The sequence below is a fragment of the Chrysemys picta genome, chromosome 10 (genome assembly GCF_011386835.1).
Source record: "Chrysemys picta bellii isolate R12L10 chromosome 10, ASM1138683v2, whole genome shotgun sequence".
Lineage (NCBI taxonomy): Eukaryota > Metazoa > Chordata > Testudines > Emydidae > Chrysemys > Chrysemys picta.
The window spans coordinates 83,886,684-83,912,664 of record NC_088800.1 but is presented as its reverse complement, the minus strand read 5'-3'; the positions used below and the strand labels follow the sequence as shown (position 1 = coordinate 83,912,664).

At 45.3% G+C, this 25,981-nt stretch overlaps 1 protein-coding gene across 2 annotated transcripts in view; it reads right to left on the bottom strand.

Annotated features, from left to right (window-relative positions):
• Nucleotides 1-25,755, bottom strand: part of LOC101946918 (uncharacterized) — a 39,960-nt gene extending 14,205 nt beyond the window's left edge. Inside the window, exons 1-26 of one of the 2 annotated variants that reach the window (XM_042853062.2) lie at nt 25,197-25,755; nt 19,816-19,893; nt 19,141-19,172; nt 17,889-17,916; nt 17,753-17,780; nt 16,657-16,705; nt 15,476-15,634; nt 14,598-14,812; nt 13,668-13,771; nt 13,109-13,227; nt 12,419-12,577; nt 11,605-11,816; nt 10,096-10,181; nt 9,826-9,956; nt 8,839-8,985; nt 8,217-8,407; nt 7,844-7,926; nt 7,364-7,500; nt 6,319-6,443; nt 5,548-5,701; nt 4,892-5,110; nt 4,474-4,644; nt 2,962-3,108; nt 2,427-2,476; nt 1,707-1,827; nt 161-246 (exon numbers count right to left, since the gene is read on the bottom strand). In XM_042853062.2, the coding sequence (XP_042708996.2) occupies nt 161-246; nt 1,707-1,827; nt 2,427-2,476; nt 2,962-3,108; nt 4,474-4,644; nt 4,892-5,110; nt 5,548-5,701; nt 6,319-6,443; nt 7,364-7,500; nt 7,844-7,926; nt 8,217-8,407; nt 8,839-8,985; nt 9,826-9,956; nt 10,096-10,181; nt 11,605-11,816; nt 12,419-12,577; nt 13,109-13,227; nt 13,668-13,771; nt 14,598-14,812; nt 15,476-15,634; nt 16,657-16,705; nt 17,753-17,780; nt 17,889-17,916; nt 19,141-19,172; nt 19,816-19,858 (2,996 nt within the window). In that variant the 5' untranslated portion in view covers nt 19,859-19,893; nt 25,197-25,755. The remainder of the gene's footprint in view (nt 1-160; nt 247-1,706; nt 1,828-2,426; nt 2,477-2,961; nt 3,109-4,473; nt 4,645-4,891; nt 5,111-5,547; nt 5,702-6,318; nt 6,444-7,363; nt 7,501-7,843; nt 7,927-8,216; nt 8,408-8,838; nt 8,986-9,825; nt 9,957-10,095; nt 10,182-11,604; nt 11,817-12,418; nt 12,578-13,108; nt 13,228-13,667; nt 13,772-14,597; nt 14,813-15,475; nt 15,635-16,656; nt 16,706-17,752; nt 17,781-17,888; nt 17,917-19,140; nt 19,173-19,815; nt 19,894-25,196) is intronic. The other variant, XM_005289182.5, reaches the window with a different exon arrangement.
• Nucleotides 25,756-25,981: the final 226 nt, after the last annotated feature.

Below are 25,981 nucleotides of genomic sequence, written 5' to 3'. Positions count from 1 at the left end.
CAGGATTGGAGCTGAGAGCCCAATTCTGCAAACCTTCCCTCACAGGAGTAATCCTTAGACACACAAGGACATAATTGGCCTTGAATCAGGGCTACTCTCATGACCGAATGCTACTGACTCACATGGGAAATGAGCGCGTATGCCACTCTGAGATACTCACTCAAAGAAGAGCAGCACGTCTGGTGGGTAGCTGGTGAAGTTTGCTGTCAGGTTCTTTGCAGCTAGTATGTTGGCCATGCAGGATAACTGATGGAAAGAAACAGGCAGACGACTGTCAATATTACCTGCTTCTCATGAAACATTTCAGTACATTAACTAGAACTTATCTTGGGCCGTAGAGTCAGAGAAAAATGAAAAATAACCCAGTTTACTCAAGTGGGAATCCTGGGGAGCTCTTGTTTTTAAATGAAATGTTTCATCCCTCCTTCTGCTTCACAGACACACATTCATCAGTCCGGTTTTGCTTTCACCATTGCTTTTCTTCCCCACGTTGTTTTGGTCCCCTGTGCGTATGGGTCAAATCCATCCCCAGCTGAACTCTGCTTGGAGTGAAGGGAATTACACTGAGGCCATCAGCTGATCCTGGTGCCTTGCTCCCTGGGTCGTCCCTTACGCCGGTGCCAGCTGGGTGTACAATGCTACCGTTCTGGTAATGCCCACTTGGAACTTTGCCTGGGGGCAGGGCATGGGAGAATCAGGATGATTATTTTTAAAATCTCTGATGGTGGGAGGTGCGAGTTAAGTCCCATTTCAGCCAGCTCCCTTTGTGCGGTGTGCAGTACCCTGCAGGGTCAGGGCCACTGCGCTTTCCGGGGTAACCCATCTGCATTGTTACTCATTCCACAGAAGCATGCCCCGACGGGATTAGTTAGGAAACAGGCCCCCAGCAAATCTAGGACCATAAGCTTAGGAATGACTCCGTATTTTTGCAGTGCCGATGCAGCTTGACAGGCAAGTAAAAGGAGCATGCGAGCACATGACAACCTTTTATGGCTGAACTCTTACATGGTCTGTCTTAGGGTGGGATGTCTCTTTAAGGGAACTGGGCTTAGCCCACTTGTGACTGATCACCTGCCTCCCAGCTGCTGAGATAAAAGGCCAACGAGCAGGTCACATAAGGGAGAGTGAGGTGCAGAGTGCAGGGAGGTTTCTGCAGCAGACTCTGGATCAGAGAAGGGGCTGGAAAGGGGCTTATCAGACCAGTTAGATGGATCCTGGCTGGGGATAGGTGCAGTGTTGGGAGCAGTAGTGGGAGTTCAGGACCTGGCTGACCTGTCCTGACTGATGTTGAGCTGTGTTTGAACAATAAATGCATCCCTCAGAAAAGAGAATGAAACAGTGACTCTGCTGGGAGCTTCGCTGATGCACTGGCCTGCCGGCTAACATGAGAGTAGGGAAACTGAGGCAGGGGAAGGTTCTGGAAGCAGAACTTGGGAAAACCCTATGACAGGATTCATTTCAACCAGAGTCAGGCTGAAATCCAGGCCCACCACCTGGGACACCACCATTGCAGGACAATGCAGTGTTTTGTGGGGGGCTTTGTGCATTTCTACCCACACTTTAAAAAATATAGCCTGTAACTTTCCGTGTAGTGATTCCCTGGAATGTGTGGCGCATCTAACAGACAGCAACATGTTACACACATGTTAATAACATGCTCTCCTGGCTCTCTACCCCAGCCAGCGTTATGGCAAGGAACCTCCTACCTGGTGAGCGCTCAGCGTGGCGTTTTTGTTTTTCACGTGTTCCACCAGCGACGAGATCTTGTCAGGCGACAGTCTGCTGGCTGCACCGCACTGGAAACCTTGCAGCACTGCTGCTGAAAGGCTAAATTCAGGGTGGGTTAGTTCTTCATGGGCACAGGGCATTTGAAATGAGATTTCACTCAAAGAGGAGGCTTGATCACAAGCCAGTGGAAATTCTAGGCTGCCTCTAGCCGCTATGATCAATGGCTGTGGGTTTGTCTATATGCAAGAGACCGTGACCGTAAGCTGTCACAATTGGAGGGGAATTATACAAAACGTACCCTAGGCTGAGTGCTGCCTTCTGTCCTGAAACGAGCCCCCTTTAGGCCCTTGCTTTAACCTTGGGTGAGGCAAACTGAGCCTACACCTGGATTTTGGCTGAGGGAAGCCCTTGTATTTGTGTTTGGATTTAAAGGGGTAGGGCATTCTTTACACGTCTGTTTTTGTTCTACAATAAAACACTACACAGAGGTATTTAAACTCCACCTAGGCATCCAGGACCACATGTGCAAAGGCATTTAGGTGCGTACGTACCTTTGAAATCTGGCCCACATCCAAGCAGCCTGTCACGCTGATCCTTAGCAGCGTCGGAAGCACATACGACATAGCTCCATATAAGCCATCTACTGAGATTATTTTTCCTACCCACAAAGCTTGGAGTTCTGAAAATGTAGTACTTACTCAGCGTAATTATCGGTAGCATTCAATACATCCACAAAAAACACAGCTGCCTGTGAGGGAGAACAATACACACTCAGATAGACAAGACATGGGGGAGACAAGCCAAGAACCATGCGCAACCAGCCCCACAGAGAAAAGAAGAAAGCTAGCGTTACTGTGTGATTAGATGTCTTGCTGAGGGCTTTGACCTCTCCATAATCCTTTTTAGAAGTGGCAAACAACTCCCTTAACGTTCACACCACTCAGATTTGTGCAGGTCACGGAGATGTCTGAGAAACCATGGGTGGTTAAAAGCAGAGCATGTAGATAAAATAATAATACACACTTATACAGAACCTCTCACAAAATGTCCCCGGGGCCTTCACCTCCCACATGTAGTTAAATGCAGCCTTAAACCTAATAGACTCCTCTCTGAATGCAGAGCCCAGCCCTCACTCAGGTCAACCCTCCATTGATTTAACATATAACCAACTCTAGCATCAGCCTTAAACACCCTTCTGGAAATGAAGAGAATGAGACAAGCCCTTAACGTCACCTGCTCTGGTGTCCATTGTTTCTCATTGATTTTGCGAAGATCTAGGAGCTCGTCTCGAAACACCAACAATGGGATTGGAACCTGGTCCACCAAATCATCTGGCACGTTATTTAAAATGTCATTCAGCGATGAGGAATTGGAGATGATCTGCAAGGGATACGTCAACTTATCAAAATACATGGCTTTGACTTCCCGCGTGAGTTGCCCCAGAAATGCTTTTAATGCATTGGGATGAAAGAATCAGGCTAATAATAGCCAGATGCCCACATTTTCTGATGGGATCTCCACATTTTGCAATTCCATCCCCAGAAAATTCAATGGCTTGGGTTGCAGATCTGGGTTTCTGGCAATCTAGACTACATTTTGCTTGCCATAGAAATGTAGGCATCAAAGGGCCCTTGAGAAGTCATCTAGTCCAGACCCTTGCATTGAGGCATGACCAAATAAATCCCTACACCATTCTTGACAGGTAAAAACCTCCAGTGATGGGGATTCCAATGTCTCTTAGAAGCCTATTCCAGAGTTTAGCTACTCATACTTAGAAAGTTTTTCCTAATATCTAACCTAAATGCAGATTAAGCCTATTCCTTCTTGTCCTACCTCCAATGGATATGGAGAACAATTGATCACAGTCCTTTTGATAACAGCCCATAACATAGTTGAAGACTGTTATCAGGTTCCCCCTCAGTCTTCTTTTCTCAGGACTAAACATGCCCAGTTTTTTTAACCTTTCCTCACTGGTTGGATCTTCTAAACCTTTTATCATTTTTGTCACTCTCCTCTGGACTCTCTTCAATTTGTCCACATCTTTCCTAAAGCGTGGCCCCCAGAACTGGACACAGTACTCAGCTGAGGCCTCACCAGCACTGAGTAGAACGGGAAATTTCTTCCTGTTAATACACCCCAGAATGATATTAGCCTTTCTCACAACTGCATTACAATGTTGACTCATATTCAATTTGTAATACACTATAACCCCCAGAACCTTTTCAGCAGCTCTGCTGTCTAGCCAGTTATTCCCCATTTTGTAGTTGTGCTTTTGATTTTTCCTTCCTAAGAACACTACTTTGCACTTGTCTTTACTGCAGTTCAACTTGTTGAATTTCGACCAATTCTCCAATTTGTCAAGGTCATTTTTAATTCTAATCCTGTCATCCACGGTGTTTGTAACCCCTCCCAGCTTGGTGTCATCCACAAATGTTATAAGCCTACTCTCCACTCTGCATACACTTCATTCCATTATCCAAGTCATTAAAGGGAATATTGACTAGTACCAGTCCCAGGACGGAACCCTGTAGGACCCTGCTAGATACGTCCTCCCTGTTTGACAGTGAATCATTGATAACTACCCTTTGAGTACAGTTGTGCTCCCACCTTATAGTAATTTCATCTAGACCACGTTTCCCTTATAAGAATATCATGGGGATGTTTTAATCCACCCCCAGCTGTCACAGGGACCAGGTACTCAGTAATAAGAAAGAAGGCAGGTTCTCACCTAGCAGTTTTGCTTACCTTGGCCACAAAAGCTCTCTTTAAATAGCCAGGAGCCTTCTTGATGGCTCTATGGAAATTGGCATTCTTAGCCATCTTCATCGCAGTGTCTGCTGTGATGTTATTGAAGACGCGACTGGGGAGGCCTGGCACCAACCTTCCAAGTCTCTGAAACGCCTCTGCCGTATCAAACTGCGATGAGAAGAAAACACAGAGCAGACCCGATTAGAACTCTAAGGTGCAGCGCTTAGTGGAGACTTCCCCATCCCGAACCCTCTGTTCAACCCCATAGAAACTGACTGTTCAACGGGGAGTGCGCCAGCTCCACTAACGATGAACGTGCAATCAAAATATATGTGCACTAGATACAAAATGGGCAAAATAACATCACCACCAGATGCTCTGTTCAGACCCACTTAGCAAGATGACAAATTCCTACCATGAAATTACTGCTGATTAACTTATTCATCAGCCCTTGAGATTGTCCCCTATCCCAGCCGTTGACTTGTCCAAGCGACTGCAAGGCCAGTGGATCTGCTATATCCTGAGCTCTCAGTTCTAAAATCTGCCCGGAGGTCAGCCCCACGGCTTGCTGCCCCAAAGCAGCCAAGGTCCTTGCATCAAACGTAGTGATCTGAGCTACGAGCATAGTTGCAAGCTGGAAGGAAAGGGAGATGAAAACTGTAAACAATAATCGACAAATCGCTAATAACTAAATCCACCTAGAAAATTCTGTGGAACATTCACCTGAGACAAAATTCTGCTCAGGAATGTTGGGTTTTTTTATTACTATGGCCTAGAAGCCAATCTCCAGATGATCAACCTACACTCAGACTCTGGGTCTGGATCTAAACTTTATATCTAAATTAAGGGTCAAACCAAAACCACACAGATGACTGGTTCCAAAGCCAAACTTCCCTAAGATTTTGGAGTGTTGGGATTCAGCCTTTACAGAGAGAGGTTGGAGCTGCAAACTCTGATTCAACACTTCCCCAGAGCCCAGCACCTGACCTCCCCCTAGAGTTACACTCTGATGGGATGTCCCTCTGGCTTCTGAACAGCTAAGAAACATCTCACAGACCTCTGGATACTTACCTGGCGGTCAGTGGTAAAGGGGTCGTTGAGTTCTGATGCGTTTGAAGGGACACAATGGAGGTTTATCCTAGCAATGATGCTCAGTGAAGCACTGGAGTTGAGCAGGCGTATTGCAGTAGAATGTCTGGCAAAGCAGAGGAGCTGGTCTGGAAGGCTTTGAGCAAAGTGAAATGAAAAACATGTTAGTAGGGTAGGTGGGTGGGTGAGACAGAGAGAGTGTCTGCCATTGGCTATTTAGACAGCTGGTCAATATTTCTCATTTGAAACTTTTTTTCCTATTAAAATGGACTTTTTAAAAAAAAATGAAAATGTTCATATAGAATCTTTCTGGGTTTTTTTCCAACATTTTCTAATTTTTCAACCAAAAAACCCCAATTTTAATTTTTTTCCGTTTTAAGGTTTCATTTTTCTTTGTTCATTTTTTTGTTTTTCCTCTTTCTTCCCCATCATCCTTCTTCAGAGGAGGAAAAAAAGGGAGGGGGGGACAAAAAACTGAAAAGTGAGAAAAACATTTTAAAAAAATCAGAAACATTAAAAAATAGTCAGAAAAATTTCAAGAAAACAAAAGATTTGTGCGGTGGGTTTTTTTTCATGAAACGTACCATTTTTCACCCAGCTCTCATAAATATAATGAGCGTGTGTGTAAATTTAAATGAACAACAGATGCTCTTCTATAAACGTTTGCACAGCACATGGAAGCAAACTCACCATCTTCATTCCTTTCCTGCACATTTTCTTTGCTTTTAGTGCTAATAAATATTTCTTACTCACTTGACCAGACTGAAGTTTGAATTCTTGGCAAACAGCGCTGTGGCATACAGCTCTGCTACGTCCTTATGGATTCTTGTGTGGTTGATGAGTCTCAGGTTGTCTGGGTTTATGGCTAGATCCTGGAGCTAGGAAAGGGCGAATGTGCAGTGTCAGTCCACGCTCAGCGTGATTTTCAGAGATGCTGAGCATCTGTAGACTTCAGCAGGAACTGACAGCACTCAGCAACTCTGAGATTAAGCCAATAATTTTTTTAATGCCCGCTAGTGTCGGTCTAAATACAGTACTTCTTAGGAAACGCCTGTTGGAGTATGCGACCCAGAATACTTCACAGGAAGTTGGGCTGGGTGTCTGCTTGGAGAGGGAGAAGTAAAGCCTGTGGATTGTTGGCAGCAAAGATCTTTGTCTTTTCCCTACAGGAACCTGCAAAGCTAAATCTCACATGTGCACAGTGCCCGAGGTGGATTCAAGGCAGATACAGACTCTGTCACTGAGTTCTTTTCATGGTATATAGGGCAGTGGGCCCAAGTCAGCACATAGGGAATAAGTCTAGGTAGGATGCTGAGTTTATTTTCCATGCCTGCTAAGGCTCCGTGAGTGTACCTGTCCTTGTCCCATTTAAAAAAAACCCTTCCCTCCCGCCCAGGGAACTGGCGTCCCAGAAGAACCTGGCTCTTGGACTGCACCTTAACTACATAAGTGGAGACCTTACCACTTTGAAGGATATCAACTCTCATAAACTCAACTCTATAGGAGTCATGCATTCTCCCCCAGCTAACAGGTTCTGCTGTTGTCTGAGGTCCAGCTGGGGTTGGCAGAGCTGTTTTGGGGCCTGGTAGCTGCCTTGACCATGCCACCAGGGGGAGCGCATGAGCCAGTGCTCCTCTTCTTAATGGACCCACTCCCACACCCATTAAATTCAATGGGAGTTTTGCCCCTAACTTCAGTTGGACCGGATCCAGGCGTAGAATCTCACGCTGTGGTTATTTCCATGTGGGCTTGCATCGCAGGCCAGTATCACACTGAAGCCCCCAGCCAGCATACTTACAAGTGTTGCGTTGTTGTTGATGAATGATCTTATATCGTCCGCGCTGCTGTAGCGGATGGAACGCCCAAGGTAAGCAGCAAACCAATTTGCTGTGCGTGGGTCACTGGCATTGTAACATCTGGGTCTAGCACTTGTTGCTGCATAATAAATGACGGTTAAATCATAACCCAGGTAACGCAGCTAGAGATAAAGCTCTGTACCCATAGATATCTGCGCTGTCATGAAATTTCTACTGTTGGAAGTTAAAATTTCTTGCAAATACTTACTGCCATTCCACCCCTGCCGAATCCAAACTCAACCCCAGCCCAGATTCAGCCTTGAACCTGACCTCTGAATTTCAGCCTAAACCAGATCCAAGTCGGGGTTCAAACATTAACATTTCACTTTATTTCTCATGCTTTTGGGCACTATCACGTGAGAAGAGAATACAGGCTATTCTCTAGCAGACCATCTGCTCCTAGGGCAGACATTGAGACTTACCGGTGAGATAGTCTTTGGTGAAATTATAGATCTCTTGCTGGCTGACCTTGAAAGCAGTAATGTTATTGCTCAGTTTGCCCACGCTGTATAGAGAAATGGAAACAAAGGAGTAGTGAAGATTAGACGGCAAAAGCAAACACAGCCTAGAACTGGGGAAAGGAACAGGTATGCAGCTAAGCACAGGATGGCTTCCTCCTATAGACCGGGAAGCTGGTACTCGAAACAAAGATGGAACAAGGAAATGTTAAGAAATGTTCTGCGACTCTGAGTATTTTGTGTTACAGACATATAAATGTCAAGAAATTTGTTCAACTAAGGATCAGAAATACTTGTGACACAAAGGAGCCCTCGGTGCTCCACTGAGGGGGCTTACATCGTGCGGAACGCTGTGCAGCTGGCGTTCCGGGTCCCGCTGAAGTTCAGTATGTTGCCTTGGATAAAACTGAAATATTGCGACAGACGTGCACTGAGCCACGTGTCCACCACTGTCTCATTGTCACTCCTCAACACCGCAGGCCACACACCAGCCAGAATGGCCATCCTGGTGTCATTTGGGAGGGTGTCCTAGAGGGAAGGCAAAGGAAAATGGCAGCAAAATACCCTTCTTTACTCTAGTCTCTGCTAGATTATTCAGATTGCACCTTGGAAGATATTAATGGAGCTCTTATTCCCATAGTCATTTTTAGTTGCATATGTATTTTTTTCTCATTTTTTTGTCCTTCCTATATTATAAAACCCAATAAAATACTGTCAACTTCCAAGAACACTCTGCAAGATCCAATATATCCCAAAGGCAAAGAGTTTCCTGATTTTTATTACTTGCAGTGTCCGGACACATTTTCAATATCCCTTTGCTGCCTGTGGAACTCACTGAATTCTCTTGATTTGGACCCCTGTTAATTCAGGTCACTGGTGGGGTGTTTCTGTGCAAAACCCATTACAATATGGAGGCTCATTTGGACTTAGGGAAAGTGAGAAGCAAATATCTGACCTACCATAATGCTCCTCTTGTTAAACAGGTCAATGAAGGCCCCTCTCCTTTTATAGTTCTTCAGAAGAACAGTCAGGAAGTTGTTGTCATTGAGAAAGTCAGAACTGGATAACAAATCAGCCAGTGCAGCTGGGGCCATTGTATTCACAATCTGGGATGAAGAGATAAGGATTAGGCTGGAGAAGGCTGATGGTAGCAACTCTTAGACAAAAGGAACTGTTTGCTGTGACTGTTGTATGGGTGATGGGTGCTGGATTGACAACCCTGAAGCCTGTTCATGTACAGAATGGGTATAAACCACAGAGCTGGTAACTTCCCTCTGCTCTCTCCCAATGTGCCCAACTCTGAACTGGAATGGTTCACGCCTAGCAATGAAAATGGAGTTCAGACTCAGTGGCCAGTCAGCCCTTGGCCTCTCTGCTGAGATTGTCAACAATGGAGTCAATTAGTGTCACCTGAAGTGGTGGTTTTGGTAATGTGGACTGGACAACTAAGAACCAGACTCAGATCTATCCATTTAGGGTCCAGCTCTGTAAACTTTACCCATAGGAGAGATCACTTGAATCGCCCCAATGTGAGTACAGGTAGAACTTTCCAAGGCCAGCCTCTTATTTCACCTGTGTGACAACAGGCTGTGTAAAGCGCGTTAGAAACTTTCAAGAGACTTCATTAAACATAGGTCAACGATGAACAGAGGAGTGGAATGGGGCAGTTGGCTCAGATACTACTGTGATTGGTCCCCTGTAAATACGAGAGAGAGAGATGTGCCACTAGCAATTGGACTAGTAACTGAGAGAAACTCTGAAAGAATGTCTCCCCAAAAAGGAGGTACGTCAGGAGGCAGAATGCCCCCTCCTGCATTAGGCAAAAAATAAATGTGGAGACCACGTTATGAATACGTGTACAAATTCACAGGATTGTTCAGGTGGGCTGTGTGTGTAACAAGGGGTTGTAGCAAGATCACTAACACATTTCCTAGCTATTCCAGTACCGTTTGGATTTCAGATGCTGGAACGATGGAGGCGAGATCTCTCAGATTCAGAAAAGCAGCAAAGCCCTGAAACGTCTCTCTTAGATACACGGTGAAGCTAGTGTTTGTGGTGTAGCACTGTAGGGAGGAACCTGAAATAACCAGAGGGAAAAGGACAATGGCTTAAAACTAATGCCTGGGAGTGGGGCTCAGCGGAGTGGAATGAACCAGTTACGATGTCAAAGCAGCTGAATCGTTTAGTGAAACCTTTCCATGAACAATGCTCCTTACCGGCTGTCACGTTCAGTATCCTGCGGTAAATGCTCTGTCGCGTGGTGTTGCTGAAGTCGGTGATGGAGCTATTAAGCACAGTTACTCTGTAACATAGCAGATACATCACTTAATTCATTCCAGTTAAGCAGTTTAGCAACCCCTTCCTGGTACTCAAAGGCCTAATCAAACTCCTGTTGAAGTTCCCATCAAGAGTCTGAATTGACCTCAGTGGGATTTGGATGGGAGCCCAGGTAAACTCAGCTCAGGTACAGTGTATTCTTGGGAGGTTTTTCACCCCACTCTCCAGCTGGGTTGACTGAGGCACGAAGCCCAGTGACTTGGCTGGGAAATTCCATCGGGAGCCAGGGGTTTGGACCCTGGGACCAGATTAAGGCTAACCACTGTTTGGATGCACCAAAAATATACATATGCCAATCTGCTTGTGTATTTCATGGGAGATGGAGATGGAAAATTGGGAAGCCCCTTGGAAACAGGGAACCCTGAACCTGCTCATGCTTTTGGGAATGAGGGGGGCAAAGGGGTTGGATGGAGATTCAAAAGATGCACATCTCTACACAGCAACAGTCTGGATTAGCCAGTGCATTTGATCTAGGCTAGAATCCACCAGTTGCTTGTGTCCATAATATAACACCACCATCACAATATTCTAATGCACAGACTTTGTGTTATTAACACTGCCATATTGTAGCAGCCATGCAGGGTTCACAGAAATAAACCGCTTTCACTACATGTAGATCTGGCTTCAGTGTAATCTATACAATTTAATACAACTCCCTTCCCCCATAAAAAAACAAATCAAAACAATGTAACAGCTCTTCAGGGCAGGAACTGCGTCCTTATATACCTGCACCTAGCAGTGGGCAGCACTGCACGAAATAATAAGCATATAATCAACACAGGATGTAAAATGATGTCCTGGTTAGATCACAGGAACAGGAGTCAGGGCTCCTGAGTTTTATGCTTAGCTCTGTCACTGCCTCGCTGCATCTGTTTCTACCTCTGAAAAATGGGAATCATAATAGCCACTCATCTTCGTAAGGTGCTACTTGAGGTCCTTGTCTGAAAGGTGCTCTGCACGTGAAAAGTATTGATAATAGGGGTGGTCAAAAGTTTTCTGTCCAAACTGTTTTTGGACAGAAAATTGGGTTTTTGAGGAACCATTGTCTACACTATGACCAAGGACACCCATGATGTACCACACAGGCTCACCAAGAGGGCAGTCCAACATGCATCCAGGGAGATGTAGTCCAACCAGGGAGCCTGGCGTATAGAGGAGAATGGGAGTGTCAGGCACCTGAACTACAGCTCCCATGAGGCACGGCAGCAGCATTTCAGAATCAAAGTATGTCAGGGTTTGGTTGACATCTTTTGGACTTAGATGTTTTGCTGAAAGGTCAAAACTTTCCATGGGGGAGAGGGGAATAACCTTTTCCAACCAGCTTTAATTGATGATAATAATAGTCTGAGCCAGTCCTATAATAAACAGGGGAAGGGAATAGCTCCTACACAGCATTGATGGCAGAGCAGTTTCTAGATTCTAGACCGTTGAAAACGAGTGGGACATGGGTGCTGTTCAGTCCTGAGATCAAGCCTGCAAGGCGAGGATCCATCCAGTGCACGAATTCAGCATCATCTGCCTTCTGAAATATTGGCTGGGCTGCAGCTAGGATGTGCTGTAGCAGCGTGGCTCTGATGTCCCCCTTCAGACTCAGGTTGGCCTGGAGCAAAGGGAAGGAGAAAGAGAGAGCTGTGGGGAGCAGATCCTCAACTGATGTGAACTGACATAGCACTGCTGAAGTCAAAGGAGCTATGCAGGACACCAGCGGAAGATGCGGCCCAAGGTGTCTTGGATTCGAAGCCGCTGGGAAGGGAGCTGGTTATAGTCCAATAGGTCTCTAGTCTCTTGAGACTCTGGAAAGCACGGCTTGCTTTTAGATTCCCCCTCTGCCTCTTTTCCGCTCCCATCCTCACACCCTCGCCCAGATGCCCAATGGAGACACACACTACTTTGAAGATAAAAGCACAGTTCTCCCGGTCCCAAATTCCTCTCAGCTGCAGTGTCCCATCCCAGCCTCATTTTCCCTCCCCGTATCCACATGTTCCTTACGGAGAAGTAGGGAATGTGTTATCTATGGATGGGCATGCGGAACAGATACCGTATTGTACCTACACTCCCATAGAGTATCCCAACATTTTTGAGGAAGTTAAGCCTATCAGGGCTATGAATCCTGCCACGGCTTTTTGCACAAAAGTTCCACTGCCTTCAATGACAATTCCTCCAGTGGCCGGCTATGGCCCTGGACACTGGAATGACTCTCACCAGCCTGACCTGTCTGTTCAATTCATCGATGTACTCGGTTACTGTAGAGGTGGTCACAAAACTCATCAGTCTCTGAACATCTTCGGGGGTCTGCAAGGTCCCCTGGGTGGCTGATAACTGTGCACGCTGCTTCACTGTCAGACTACTGAGCACATCGAACTAAGGAAGAGGCAGAGTGAAAGGAGAAGGGACAGGAATGAGACATCTGCTTTAGGTAGGAAGGATGCCCAGGGCAGCAATTTTAGTGACTCAAGGCAAAACGCATGTTGCTCTAGTTTTTAGAAAACCCTCCGTGCTGGTGAAGGATGGGGTTGAGTTGATGTCCTGCAGAGCTGTTGATAAAATGACAGGTCTACAGGCTCAAGATTTGTATTTATCCACACAACAGGCACCACATGGACAGTAACAGGGGAAGCGTCCCCCACACTCACATGTGTTTCACCCATCAGCCCCAGGAACCACTCCTAGAGTAGTTCATTCTCCAGGGGACAATCAAGCACTGACCTCTCTGCTTGGACCTCCCACCAGGGAGCCGTTCAGTGCTGGCAGTGACAATGAGGTTTCTGATTATTAGCACCTGTCCGCCTAGGAAGCGGCCTGAAGCCAGCAACTCATTTAGAACAGGGTCCTACACCCAAAATATAACCACACCTGTCTCTGTATGTAGGAATAATCATAGCCACTACTTACCCCATTAAATCTGGAGTTCAGAGAGAGCAAGTCGTGATATGCAGCGTGTCTGCTGAAGTTTCTAAAGTTGGCCGTTAGCCAAGCCGTGCTGGTGTTAAGGCCATCAACACAAGCTGACCCTGCAAGAGAACAGTGGACAGCCATGGGGGCACCTCCCGCAGCTCAAAAGGAACGTGATGCTGAAAAAAGGATGCTTCACTAGAAAGTGCCATGAGATCAGACACTGCTAGGGCTATTCAAAAGGCCATGATCTGCAGGCAGGAGGTGCTAAAACTCCCCCTGCCCCAGCACCATTCAATAAAACTTGAAGAGGCGTCAGCAACAATATCCAAGGCCTAAGTCAGGATTGAAAAATGCACTGGTTTCTGGGCTGCCCTTGCGTGTATTTCAGGGCATTCGCAGCCCCTTTGCCAGGCAGCTCTCTGGATAAACTGAGCTCTCCAGCAGGAATCACTGCCCACCTGGCACCCCAAGTGTCAGAGCCGAACCACCATTCAAATCTCCTGAAAACAGACAGCGATGTGTCAGGTTTGCCTGGAGCCATCATGGGTTCCCTTACCTGCAACGTTTAACCCTTTCAGGTAAGGAAGCTGGAAAGCACTGTAGACTTCCTCTTGGGTACTGTGGTTCATCTTTTTAAATTCCAGATCCAGGCCTTTAACTCTGGAACAGGGAATGATACATCACAGAGAGAGTGGGGGGGGGCAGATTAGTTATGACAGGCAAGATGTCCCATTCAGCTTTTTGCCTCCCAGTCTTTGATCTCAATATGGCTGTTTATCATAGATTCCACTTAAAGGAGTCACAGAATCTCCTCAGCTGGCTGTGAATGTTGTACACCTGATCAGTACATGCTGCTCTCCCACTGTGGGTACCATGCCCACACACCAGGCTCTGAGCCACTGTCTTCCGTAGCTCTCACTCCACCTTTCCCCAACGTTCTTCTCTCTCTCTCTTTCCCTGATTAATCTCTCCAATTCGCTCATCAAAGAAGCAGATGTTACCAAATCTAAGGTATCAGTCATCTATATAGATACAGAATCTATCTATCTATCCCCATCCACCCCATCCACCCCATCTATCTATCTATCTATCTATCTATCTATCTATCTATCTATCTATCTATCTATCTATCTATCTATCTATCTATCTATCTCCAGACACTCCCTCTATCTATCTATCTATCTATCTATCTATCTATCTATCTATCTATCTATCTATCTATCTATCTATCCATCCATCCAGAACCCAGGAAGGTGTCAAACTCAGATTCTGATCCAGGCGGATGTTCAGCACTTACTCCTTGGTGCTAAGCTCTTCCAGCTCGCATTGATATAAACGGCAGCAGACAGCACACAGTCCCTCATAAGCTCAGGCTCTCAGGAACACTATTTGAATTGAATCTAAGTCACGGATCCATTTCTAACACAGAGAGTTGGGAGACGGGAGAGATTTACTAATGAGACTAGATATAACCAGTGAAACATACATTGCCTGATACTGCGCGCATCCCAAGGTCTCATTCCGAAGGCACTGGAGTATGTCGATAGAGACTGCAGCTAAAAAGGGCCTTAACCTCTTCTGGAACCATGGCCCCACAAACTCTGTCTCATTATAAAGCTCCTCGTTTCTCAGCTTCCCATCCCATAATGCCTCCAGTGCAAAGCCTTTCCATTCCGATGGGATCCGTGAGGAGTTAACAACCTGCAACATAAATATTTTATCTTTGATATTGGGTAACAATCAGCATCCCGTACATCACCCGGCTATAGCGCCAGTCAGCCAGGGATCCCGAGGAGTTTCACAAATGCTAATTCTTTAGGCCTCACAGCCAGAGATGGACCAACGATTTGTCACCAGTAATACTAGTTATGAATGTAGCTGGTTTTTGTGCTAGGAAACCATTTGTGAGCTGAAGTTGGCTTATCAATCTGTCGTAATATTTTCTTTCTATTCGACCAGCTTTATGAGAGCTCCCCGCATCCCGTGAGAGAGGGCAAGATTTTACCCCTACTTTACAGATGGGGAAAATGGGACACAGAGAAACACAGTGATTTGCCCCAAACCAGGGGGAGGAACACAAGCTAAGTGTCCTGGCTCACAGTCTTGGGTTACGTGCATTCTCTAGACTGCAGCCTGTTATAGTGATGGGTGCTTTCTTACCATTCAGGTAACAAAAGTATCGGCACTCTGCAGAGAGTAGAATATAAGCAGAGTATCTGTAGTTTAACAGCCAACACAGAACAAGAACACAAGGGCACGAACGGAGGGAGAAGATAATGTTCTTTCTCAAAGCGCTAGCGTAAGAAGTGTGCTTCACAACTCCTGCACTTTTTCCATGGAGCCTCACTCAAAGTGCTAGTTTACCTTGTCATTAAATTCTTCCAATGCTTCCTCCAGCTCTTTCCCGTTCACTTTGCTGACAAGGAGCTTCACAACACTTAGCTGTAAATCAACGTCTTTCCTCAGCAGGAACTCCAATGCTTCCCTGATAAAGGAACTGTTCCATGTTGACAAGTTGTGTAGCTGGAGAACAAACAAATCCATTGACCTAGACAAATAATAATTCTTTCTTTCTTTCTTTCTTTCTTTCTTTCTTTCTTTCTTTCTTTCTTTCTTTCTTTCTTTCTTTCTTTCTTTCTTTCTTTCTTTCTTTCTTTCTTTCTTTCTTTCTCATTTCCTGCATAATTTCTCCAAAATGATAACATCACTTCCTGCTTGACATGATAGCAATTAACCCCAAGTTATTCATAGCGTTTAAGGCCAGAAAGGACCATTTGATAATCTATCTGACCTTCTGTATGACAGACCCTCATTGGTCACTCAGTTATCCCTGTATTGAGCCCACTAACTTGTGTTTAACTACGGTAAATCTTCCAGAAAAGGACCCAGTCTTGATTTGAAGACATCACCACTTCCCTTGCTAATTTGTTCCAGTGATTAATCACTCTCCCTGTTAAAAAACTGTGCCTTATTTCTTATTGGAATTGGTCTGACTTCAGCTTCCAACTATTGGTTCTTCTTATGTCTTGCTCTGCTAGATTAAAGACCCCTTTAGGACCAGGTATTTTCTCCCTGTGAAGGGATTTACACCCAGAACCTGGCATGGTTCTGGTATGGCTATTACCTACATTTATGCTGCTACTCTGGGAGAGTAAGAGAGAGCAGGGCCTCTCCTAGCTCCCTTGTATGGCCTATGGGCATCCCAAGTCACTTCCATGGGGCTCCTGCTCCCCCCTCCTTCTGCTCAGGTGCATGACGAGAAGGGCAACTGTGGGTAGCCTTGTCTCTCCCCCACCAGTGCACTGGCCAGTATGGAGGGAAAAGTTCTGATAAAAACCCTCCCCTTGGAGCAGGGGGCGGACCAAGCAGGGGACTGTGACTCTTAGAATCATCATTTCCTTGTTATCAATGCCCACAACGTCCTAGAAAACTCAACCAGTTTGAAATTATGGAAGCGAGCAAGATGTTAACATTGCAGTGAAATATGATAGAATGGACTAGAAAGGATATTTGCAACCTCTTGACTAGCCCTTTGTGATACTCACATTGTCACAGATTAAATGAGTGAAATTTGAGGACCTTCCAACATCGTTACTGTGAAAAGAGAGGAAGAAACTGCAATGTACTCCATAAGAGCAAACACACGAGTGAAACAAATGCTAATTTAGTGACTGTCTAATGAGCTGCTTCTTTTTCAGCTCAGAACATATGATATGTGAGTTCAGCTTCCATTGAAATCAATGGCAAAGTATCAGTGTGTGCAGAGAGTCTTTAAATACATGTTTTCTAACTACTAATATAGGATACGCATTGAGTGTAACTGGTCAGAGAAAGGCTGTAAGTGGCAGAGTGGCATAACTTGTCCCAGGCTGGTTGAACAAATTCAGCTTTGGCATAAGCAGGTGCAGTTCCCACTGTGATCTTTGGTTGTATCTGGCACCATTACGGCAGAGCTGAATGTAACAGTGTTGGGGATAGTGTGGGATCTACTATAGTGTGCGGAGAAGATCCTGCTACCTCTCACAATCGCCTGTTTGTTGCTTTTCCTGCTACATCCTCTTGGCGTGCAAGTTACACTCAATATGTCAAATTGGTGCAAGTACCTTGGCAAATACGTCCACATTCGGACCAATTTACACCCAGTGTGTAACATAGCCCTCTGTTTAGGTCACCACTCAATATGGCTCAGGGACTTTAATGGGAGTTACACCCACGTATTGCAGCTTGAATATGCCTGTTAGCCTTCTCCAAGTCTAATGTCAATACATCAGACCTTGTGGATGCTGGAAGGACTCATTTAATCAGCCTTTGCAAACAAGTGCTTCACCAATGCGATGAACCTGGATTTTACCTAGCCTTGGGCGGGTTCATCCTGAGATGGTTCATCCAATCATAGTCCTCCCGTACTAACCCTGAGCACCCAATGAGCCAGATAGGTTTCCCATTTGAGAGTTACCATAATCCAGAGCTGAACCTTTAAAATAGGGGTTAATTATGGACCTGTCTATGATTCCAAAAGGGGCAGGAAGATAATCTCCTCCCACCTCTGATTAAGTTGACTTTGAACCTACTCTGGGAAAGCATGCAATAGCCAAACTATGCTTCCAAAAAAAGATTTTTCCAGTTAATTTCTGCAAATACCTGGTTATGTTCTCGCAAACTTCTGTTGCTGATAAAAGAGGAAGAAAAAGAAAAAATTAACACTGTTTCCTCCCCACAACAAACCTTAAGGCTTATCACAAAATACAATGATAGATTGTACACGGCAATCACATACCATTTATCTGAATGCCAGGCGCAGGACACTAGAGTGGGAGGGAGGAAAAAGGCACACAAAGAAATTTAATCTTTCACTTTTTTGCATGAGTGATTGACATGGTCCTACCGCAGACTTTATTATGGTTACAATACCATATCTTAATACAATACCAAGAGTATCTTATATTGTAGAACTTCTTTCCTCCTTCAAGACAGCAAGTCATTTCACAGACTGTGGGCTGGATGTTCTGGGCTGTTACCACCCCTTTGTGACACTGGAGCAGTGCAGGGGGGATTGGAAAGCTCTGACAGAAGGGGTGTGGCCGGAATGTCACTGCTATCAGCATTCTACAACAGCTGGAATGGCCCCTTGAGGCTGTGGACAGCTGAGAAAAAATCACAGCCACTCTGAGGCTGTTCAAAGTTACAAGGGCCAAGCAGAAGCACAGATGTAGGATGGGGGAGCTGCAAAGGTGGCAGAAAGTTACTTTTTCTAACTTCTTGGGTGCTGCATGTGTTAGCACTCAGCCAGACCCAGGATCAGGCCCTCTCTATACAGGACTAACTGTCACCCACCACCAGAATGCAGCAACACCTTGTTCTCAGCATGTTGTTCCATTGCAGTTCTCACATGGCATTCCTCAGCCATGACACATCCAGATCGTGACCCTCACTCTATTTACTTAGAGAGAGACATGAACCCACAACAGAGGCACAAGACAAACTAGCGGGCTGGATTCAGGATGCAAATATCTGTACAAAATAATTGTTTGTTCTTTTCATGCAATTACGATGATTGCATATGCAAATTAATAATTACACACAATCTACTTTAGTACAGCGTCTAGCACAATGGGGTCCTGGTTCATGATTCGGGCTCAGAGACACTATGGTAATACAAATAAATAAAATAATAAGAATTAATAATTCTCTCACCATAACTGCACCTATTTTAGATGTGCAATTTGGATGTTCATTAATGTACCTACATTTTTTTAAAATGTCAGGTCCAATACAGCTCTTTTCCTTCTCATTCTTATAGCCCCAGTATTATCATTGGTTTCTATTTGCTTGGGCCAGTTTCAACATCTTATCATCCTAATTTCTTATTGCCCTGTTTTTTCCCTTCTTTTGGAGGTCTCTGCTGATCTCTCTCGCATTGGACTATCTGGTAGGATTTCCTGAGCTACCTGAAATACCTCATTGTTAGCATTCCTGAGGAGCTGTATTAGTGTCTGGATGATATTTAAGAAGATGGCAAAACAACTTACTGATGCAGCTTCCACTGGGTCCATTGAAAATCCTGCAGCAAATTGGAATAATGTTAAAAATAGCCCCTCGTTATTTAAACAAGATCAAATACAAATTCTAAAACGATCAGAGGAGTCTTGTAAAGCATCCCTTAATTTATAGTCTGTGACAAGGAGTCTTTTCTTCACCTCCTTGTTGATGTCATTTTGATAAGCTAATACAGTTACTATACTCAGGCAAATACAATTTGAAGGATCAAAAGAGCGTATTCTAAAAATGCAGCAGACTAGAATGCTATAGTCACTTTCAAGGAAGCAGGACTCAAATAATTGAACCCATCCATTGATTGTGTGTCGGCCAGCTGAAAAGAGAGTGAGACGAGTGCATCTAGGACCAGGATGAGTATACTCCCCTCTGGAAGAGTGGGAATAGTGCAATAAATTTCCTATCCAGTGCCCATTTAGTCAATGGAAAGATGCCCCTGGACTTCACTAGGGTATTGGATCAAACCCTTAGCTAGAACTCTTTGACAGTTTCAGTGAACTTGGGAGCAATGTGGACTTGTAAATTAAAAGCCATTGTCACATAAGGCTGTGTGGAATAAAGCAGAAGACATACTATTTAAATCCATGTTTGAGAGCCTGCTCTAGCGAATGGATGCACTGATTATACATTGAAAAAACAAGTAAACTCACCCAGGCAAAGGGCAAAAGCCAATATGTAGGAAATGCAGCTCATCTTGGCTGTGAAATGTCTTTGTTCTCAAGTTAGGTCTGGAAAACAGAATATACACAGAGCACGTATTGAATAAGCTTCTATCACACTGAAGCTCTCTATGTCAGGTTAATTCCCATGGGATGAATGCACCATTCATGTAAACTAGCAACACTACTGACAACTGATTTGTGTCCCATACCTTAGCCAGGGAATATGTGCAAAACCAAGACCCAAATCAGTTTGCTTTACATAAAAGTAATTCATCTTACAAGGGAGCTGATGATATCCCAGACACTTTAGTGCCTTAGAACAAACCTGCCACCAGCAATCAATCACACCATTAGATTGTCGCACAAGGACCCAGCCTGTAGTTAGGTGGTGCATTGTTGTGCTGCCCTAGGAGAATCTCCAACTAAGAAATTGGGTCTCCAGCAGCCACAGTTCACGTCTTGCTTTCCCCTTGCTCTAGGCAGTGATAATTTGCAACTGGCCTATCCCAGCTACATATCCCCACCCCATTCCCTGCATTGACTCAATGCTGCTGGCTGGCATGTTGGAGTGGGAAGTGGGGCCACCCACCTCCAGGAAGGGAGTAACAAGCACCCAGCTTCAGCACCAGTGTACCAGGAGGAACTCCACTGAAACCAGTGGAGCCACAGTGCTGTATGAGTGCAGAATCAGACCCATTCTCTCCACTCAGTGAGTCCGACCTACCATAAAGAAAACCAGCGCGCCTTTCACATGAAAGGCAAGGCAGAGTGAACACTGTGTCAAGCTTTTGGTGCTGTAGGGAGGAGAGACGGAGGCTGGTGTCTTCCCAGGCCTTCATTGGTGTGACAGCCTGGACAATATTAATGTGCTAAAGGGGGACATTCCAATAGCATCAGATGACAGTATATCTGGCCTGGCTGCTGTTCAGTGCCCCATGCTCAGAGAGGATCCTTGAGAAAGATCCTTTCTGCTATTTACCAGGCATAATAAGCAAGATGTGTTTGATCCCCCTGTTTAGGGCCTGATCCTAAAGGGTCTTTCTAGAGACGTCATTCAGAATTGGATCCAGCCCTTGGAGGCAGAAAGAGGCTGGAATAATGAGTCTGTGCAGTCAGTGGCATGACCCCTAAAGTAACTGACAATAACGAGGTAAAGCTAATTGATATATCTGAGAGAAAGGAAGCAGGGCACAATCATTGATTTCAGGGCTTCACGGCCCCTGATTTGAATCTGGGCTTCAGACAAGTGCCAGAACTCAAAGGACCACTCAGCTGAACTCGAGTCTTTCCTGTGTTCTACCCAAGCCATAAATCTGCCCAGGTTCACACAAAGCTGGGAGGGTGTGGAATGTTGGTAACAAAATGCAAAATAACTTGAAATCAAAGGTTTTCACATTTTGTAGGAATTCAGACAATGTGGAGATTTTTCAAGGCAAAGTGGGTCTATTGCAGGCAAAAATGGGATTGTTTTTTGAGTGAAGTTGATGACCTTCCCATTGCAAATGTGATCATTTGTGCATAGTTTAGTTTAGAAATGTGGAGTCTCTCAGGTAATTACCTCAGGACATGGTCGATGAAACATGGTGGGAGCAGGCTAGAGAGACCTACAGCAAGGAAGAGGGTGTAATTAACAGGAAGACAAAGCGACACCTAGAAATAGAGCAAACAGGCAGCATGGGGAGATGTAGAACACCAGGAATGCTGGATTTCCAGGCAAAAGCTTGTGCATGCGTGGATGCAGGGGAAGCAAGAATTGGATCTGGATACATATCTGACAGTGGGGGAGAAAGACAAAAAAACGGAAGTAAAACTTTTTGACAATGTCACTGGGGAGAAAAGATGAGAAGTGAGGAGTGAGACCCTGTTGCGAGGAATAATACCTGAAACACTGAAACAGCTGATAAAAGTGTCTGATGAGTACGGAACAGAATGAGACTGTAGAGAGATACTGTTTCTTTACCCGAAACCAAGAAGCAGAAGAGACAATAGATACTTCCATCACAGAGCTGAGAACTCCGGCATCCACATGTAACTTTGGAGCCTTAAAAGATTCCCTAACCTGAGACAGGATCATTTGTGGGACCTGTGATTCCAGCTTATGGGACAGTGTGACGGAGTAGGGAGCGGAGCGGATTGACCTGGGAATGTTGTGTGGGAGTTTTATTGAGATTGTCTGCATTGGTGATGGGATACCAGGGTGACAATACCTGAGCATGTAACCTGACCCCAGGAGGGGGGGGTTGGGACCAGGTGACACCTTTTGCCCGGGGAAATTGGACAAAGGCGGGGGGAGGAGCCAAGGGCGGTGGCTGCTGGAGACTGCTGGAGGGGTTTCGGTTTAGAGCTGGCTGGGGAAGCGGAGGGAGCCCCAAAACTGAGGGATAAGCTCTTACCCCGCTGGGGACCTGATTGAGGGGTCCTGGTTGTACCTACAAGCTCTGTTTGGGGCTGTGTTCCTGTCGGCTAATAAACCTTCCATTTTACTGGCTGGCTGAGAGTCACAGTGAATCGCAGGAATTGGGGGTGCAGGGCCCTGACTTCCCCACACTCTGTTGACAGACAGACAGATTGTTGAGACAATTAGATCTAACCCTAGAGAAATGCCTCCAAATAGCAAGAGCACCTGAACTGCCTAGGCGGGAAAGGATCAAAACGATGACCACTAGTGCAGAACAAGTACACGGGCTCAAGCTAACGGAACTCAGAAAGCCGGACAGAGACAGACTCACCAAGAACGCAGGCATCAGGGTCCAGCGTATACACTGTGGAAAGCAACATGAAGGGCAGAAAGAAAAATGCCCAGCCTATGGGCAACGGTGTAACAGGCTGGGAAACAGACCCACTTTGCACTGCAGCTACCCCCGGAAGATAAGGGCAGCAGTACATGCAGTGAATGAGGATGTAAAGACATCCAGTGAAGAGGAGCATATCTGCAGTGTGACTTTAGCAGTTCCAAAGACTATTATCAATGTGCATGCACTGCAGAAGGCTGCCAGCCATTCAAATGCCATGTTCACAGCCAGGTTATTCGATCAATCACTAATTTGATTCCAACCGGATATCAGAGCCCTCTGTAATGTAATCCCAGCAACATGGATAAGCAGCAATATTAGACTGTAGAAATGTGACCAGGTGCTGCTGTTGTACAATAAAAATCATTCTGAGGACAGTGGGCAAATGCAGGCTGTTAATAAGAAACCCACAAAAACAGAGACACTGTTGCTTGGGAGATCATAGTAGTTGACACACAGACAGGGTCAAGGCCAGGACAAGGAGGACAAAGAAAGAACCTCAGCCATAAAGCTGGCCTGAGTAGGGGAGTCAGAAGCAACTAGGTACATGAGCAATACAGGGGACCAACAGGCTGCCACCAAATAGAACAGGCAGCAACAGTGTTGACGCAAGTCCCCCTACCCCCCCCAGCGATAATGCAATCAAGAAGTGGGAGACTGGTTCGAAGATCAACACACTTGAAAGACTGAGCGCTAGGAGACTGCAATAGAGTGGCAGTCCAGACCATGTCCCTAGGATGGGATACGTACTAGTAACCTCTAGTTCCAGCAAGTCAGCAAACACAAAAGACACAACAACATCAATTCTTTAAAAGCAAAGATCTAGCAACCTGCATGGAACTTGGAGAGAGGAACACAGGTTGCAGGAGGGGAGAAGTTTGAGGAGGCACCAGGAAGCCAGTCCGTGTGCACATGGTAGAATGCTACCTGAGGTTTCATATCCCTTCCAAAAAGAATAATAATAATAATTAATAATAGCATTATTGCTTCTAACTCTAGATAGTCTTGTTATCCATATCAATGTCAATCCCTCTTGGAATCATGCTAAGTTTTGGCTTCAGTGACTTCCTGTGGCAGTGAGTTCCACAGTCTACTTACAAGCTGTGTGAAAAAGCATTTCCTTTTAACAGTTTTGAATGTGACCCTTGCTCTTGTGTATTATGAGCCAGGGAGAACAGAAGCTCCCAACCATCCTGAACCATTCGTTATCGTATATACTTTCATCATGTCACCTCTTACATGTCTCCCTTCTCAGGTAAACAATCCAGGTCTTTTCAATCTCTCCTTAGAGCAGCGTTTTTCCATGCCCTTAGACACTCCTGCACCTGTCTCACTGGTCCCACTGAAGAGGCTCAGAAGGACTCTCTGGCTTGTTAAAGGGCAGTCTGTGAGACGGGATAGGATTATATCGCCTTTCAGTGGAGTTCATGCATTCCTGCCCACTCACTCAGCTGCAGGAGCCGGTGCCTTTCAGAGCTTTCCAAACCACACCACAGGTGTTTGTCTTGGCCCCCAAAAAGTCATTCTGCGTTTAGCACACAGCGAGAAAGCCCAAGAATTCCAGCCAAACCCCACAAACAGGTTAAGCACCTGGGGTTGTTTTCAACAGTTACACTATGAACCTCGCTAAAGAGATCCCAAGGCGGATGCTCCACTGAACTCAGTGGACCTGTGCCAGTTTAGACCAGCTAAATCTCTGGCCCTCCCTGTTTTCCTAACACACAAGAAGACTCAGTGTCTTGTCCCTGGAATTCACACGGGAATTTGTGCAGCGTATTTTCTTTGTCAGATAATCAGTCATCTGAATAAAAATTAACATTGCAAATGCAGAACTGTGTCAAAGGTGTGATTTCCCCAGGGGCGCTGGAACAATGTGTACAGTGGGGGTGCTGAGAGCCATTGAACCAAACAGTAAACCCTGGATATGATGGAAACCACTTCAAGCCAGGGGGTGCAGCACCCCTAATTCCAGCACCTATGGATTTCCCGTTTTTCCGCTTTAGAAGTAATGGGACAGATTCTGCTAGCAATCACCGGGCAATGCACCTGAGCGCAGAACCCTGCTCATCCTCTCTAATTAGCATTCCTCATGTACTAAACAGAAATATTTATCGGTACTCTGATTTGGATATTTATAAGGGTACCACATATTCTTAGGTACCACTGGCTCTGAATCTAAATGACAGATCAAGAGTAACGCCATTATATTCCATACAATTATATCTGTATAAAACCAGTGTGAGACCACTTAGGTGTCACATCTCCTCCTTACCCCGGCTAGAGACAGAGAGCAATCAGATCAACAAGAAATAGCGAGTAGAAAATAAAAAGCTAGAGATCCGATCAGTAGGTTGTTCACATTTTCCACAGCATAATTATTTCATTGCTACCCCTCTGAAACAAGCCATGTTAGTAAACTTTCAGCTAAATCTCATTACAGTCTAACTACTCCATGGTACTATTGGCTAGAAAGTTAATATTGTTTCATTTTCATCATTGCTCCACTCTGGGCAATTTGTTTTCTCCTGCTTTTATTAGAGTGAAATTTCTTTAACCCAAATAAAGATGTTCACCCACCTGTTACCAGGAGAGCTGAAAATCCGGCTTCTGCTAGGGTCTGGTGTCCCTGGGATGAGTAATGTTAAGGAACAGGTCTGTCCCGGTCTTATCACTCCAGGGTGGGGGATGTTGCTCTCAAGCAGGGGGTGTGACAAGTCAGTTTCTCAAATGGTGCTTTGAAAAAGATACTTTAAAAAAAACTGTTAGTTTGAACTTCCTTGAGAGTGAACTAGTTCCTTCATGAAACATTTCAACAGGTGATAAAGGGCCCAGTCCTGCTTTTCCTACTAAGTGAAAACTTTCCTTGAAGTCAGTGGAAACTCTTTAAACTGTGTTAGAGATACAGTTTATATATTGCAGACAGAGCTGTGGTGTGGTACTGCATTGGATTGGATTGGATAGCATTGCATTGTAGTGCACTGCTTAAGAGACCTAAAGAGCTCTCAGTGAGTTTTTCTTTCTTTCTACCTGCTTTCCAGATTGCAGGCAGCATATACTCTCCATTCTCATAGTCTGTTCACAGAGAGTTCCTACCCCAATTCTGGAGTAGACTACATATTGGATATTGTTCCCTGGCCTGGCAACCCAGGCTGGATTCCAAGGTCATTTACATTGGTGTGCATACACAGTTACTCCACCAGTGTCCCACAATCTCTGATTTGGATTATTAGCTCACTTAGACTGGAGTAGGGTGACCAGATAGCAAATGTGAAAAATCAGGACGGGGTGGGGGGTAATAGGAGCCCATATAAAAAAAAGCCCCAAATATTGGGACTGTCCCTATAAAATCAGGACATCTGGTC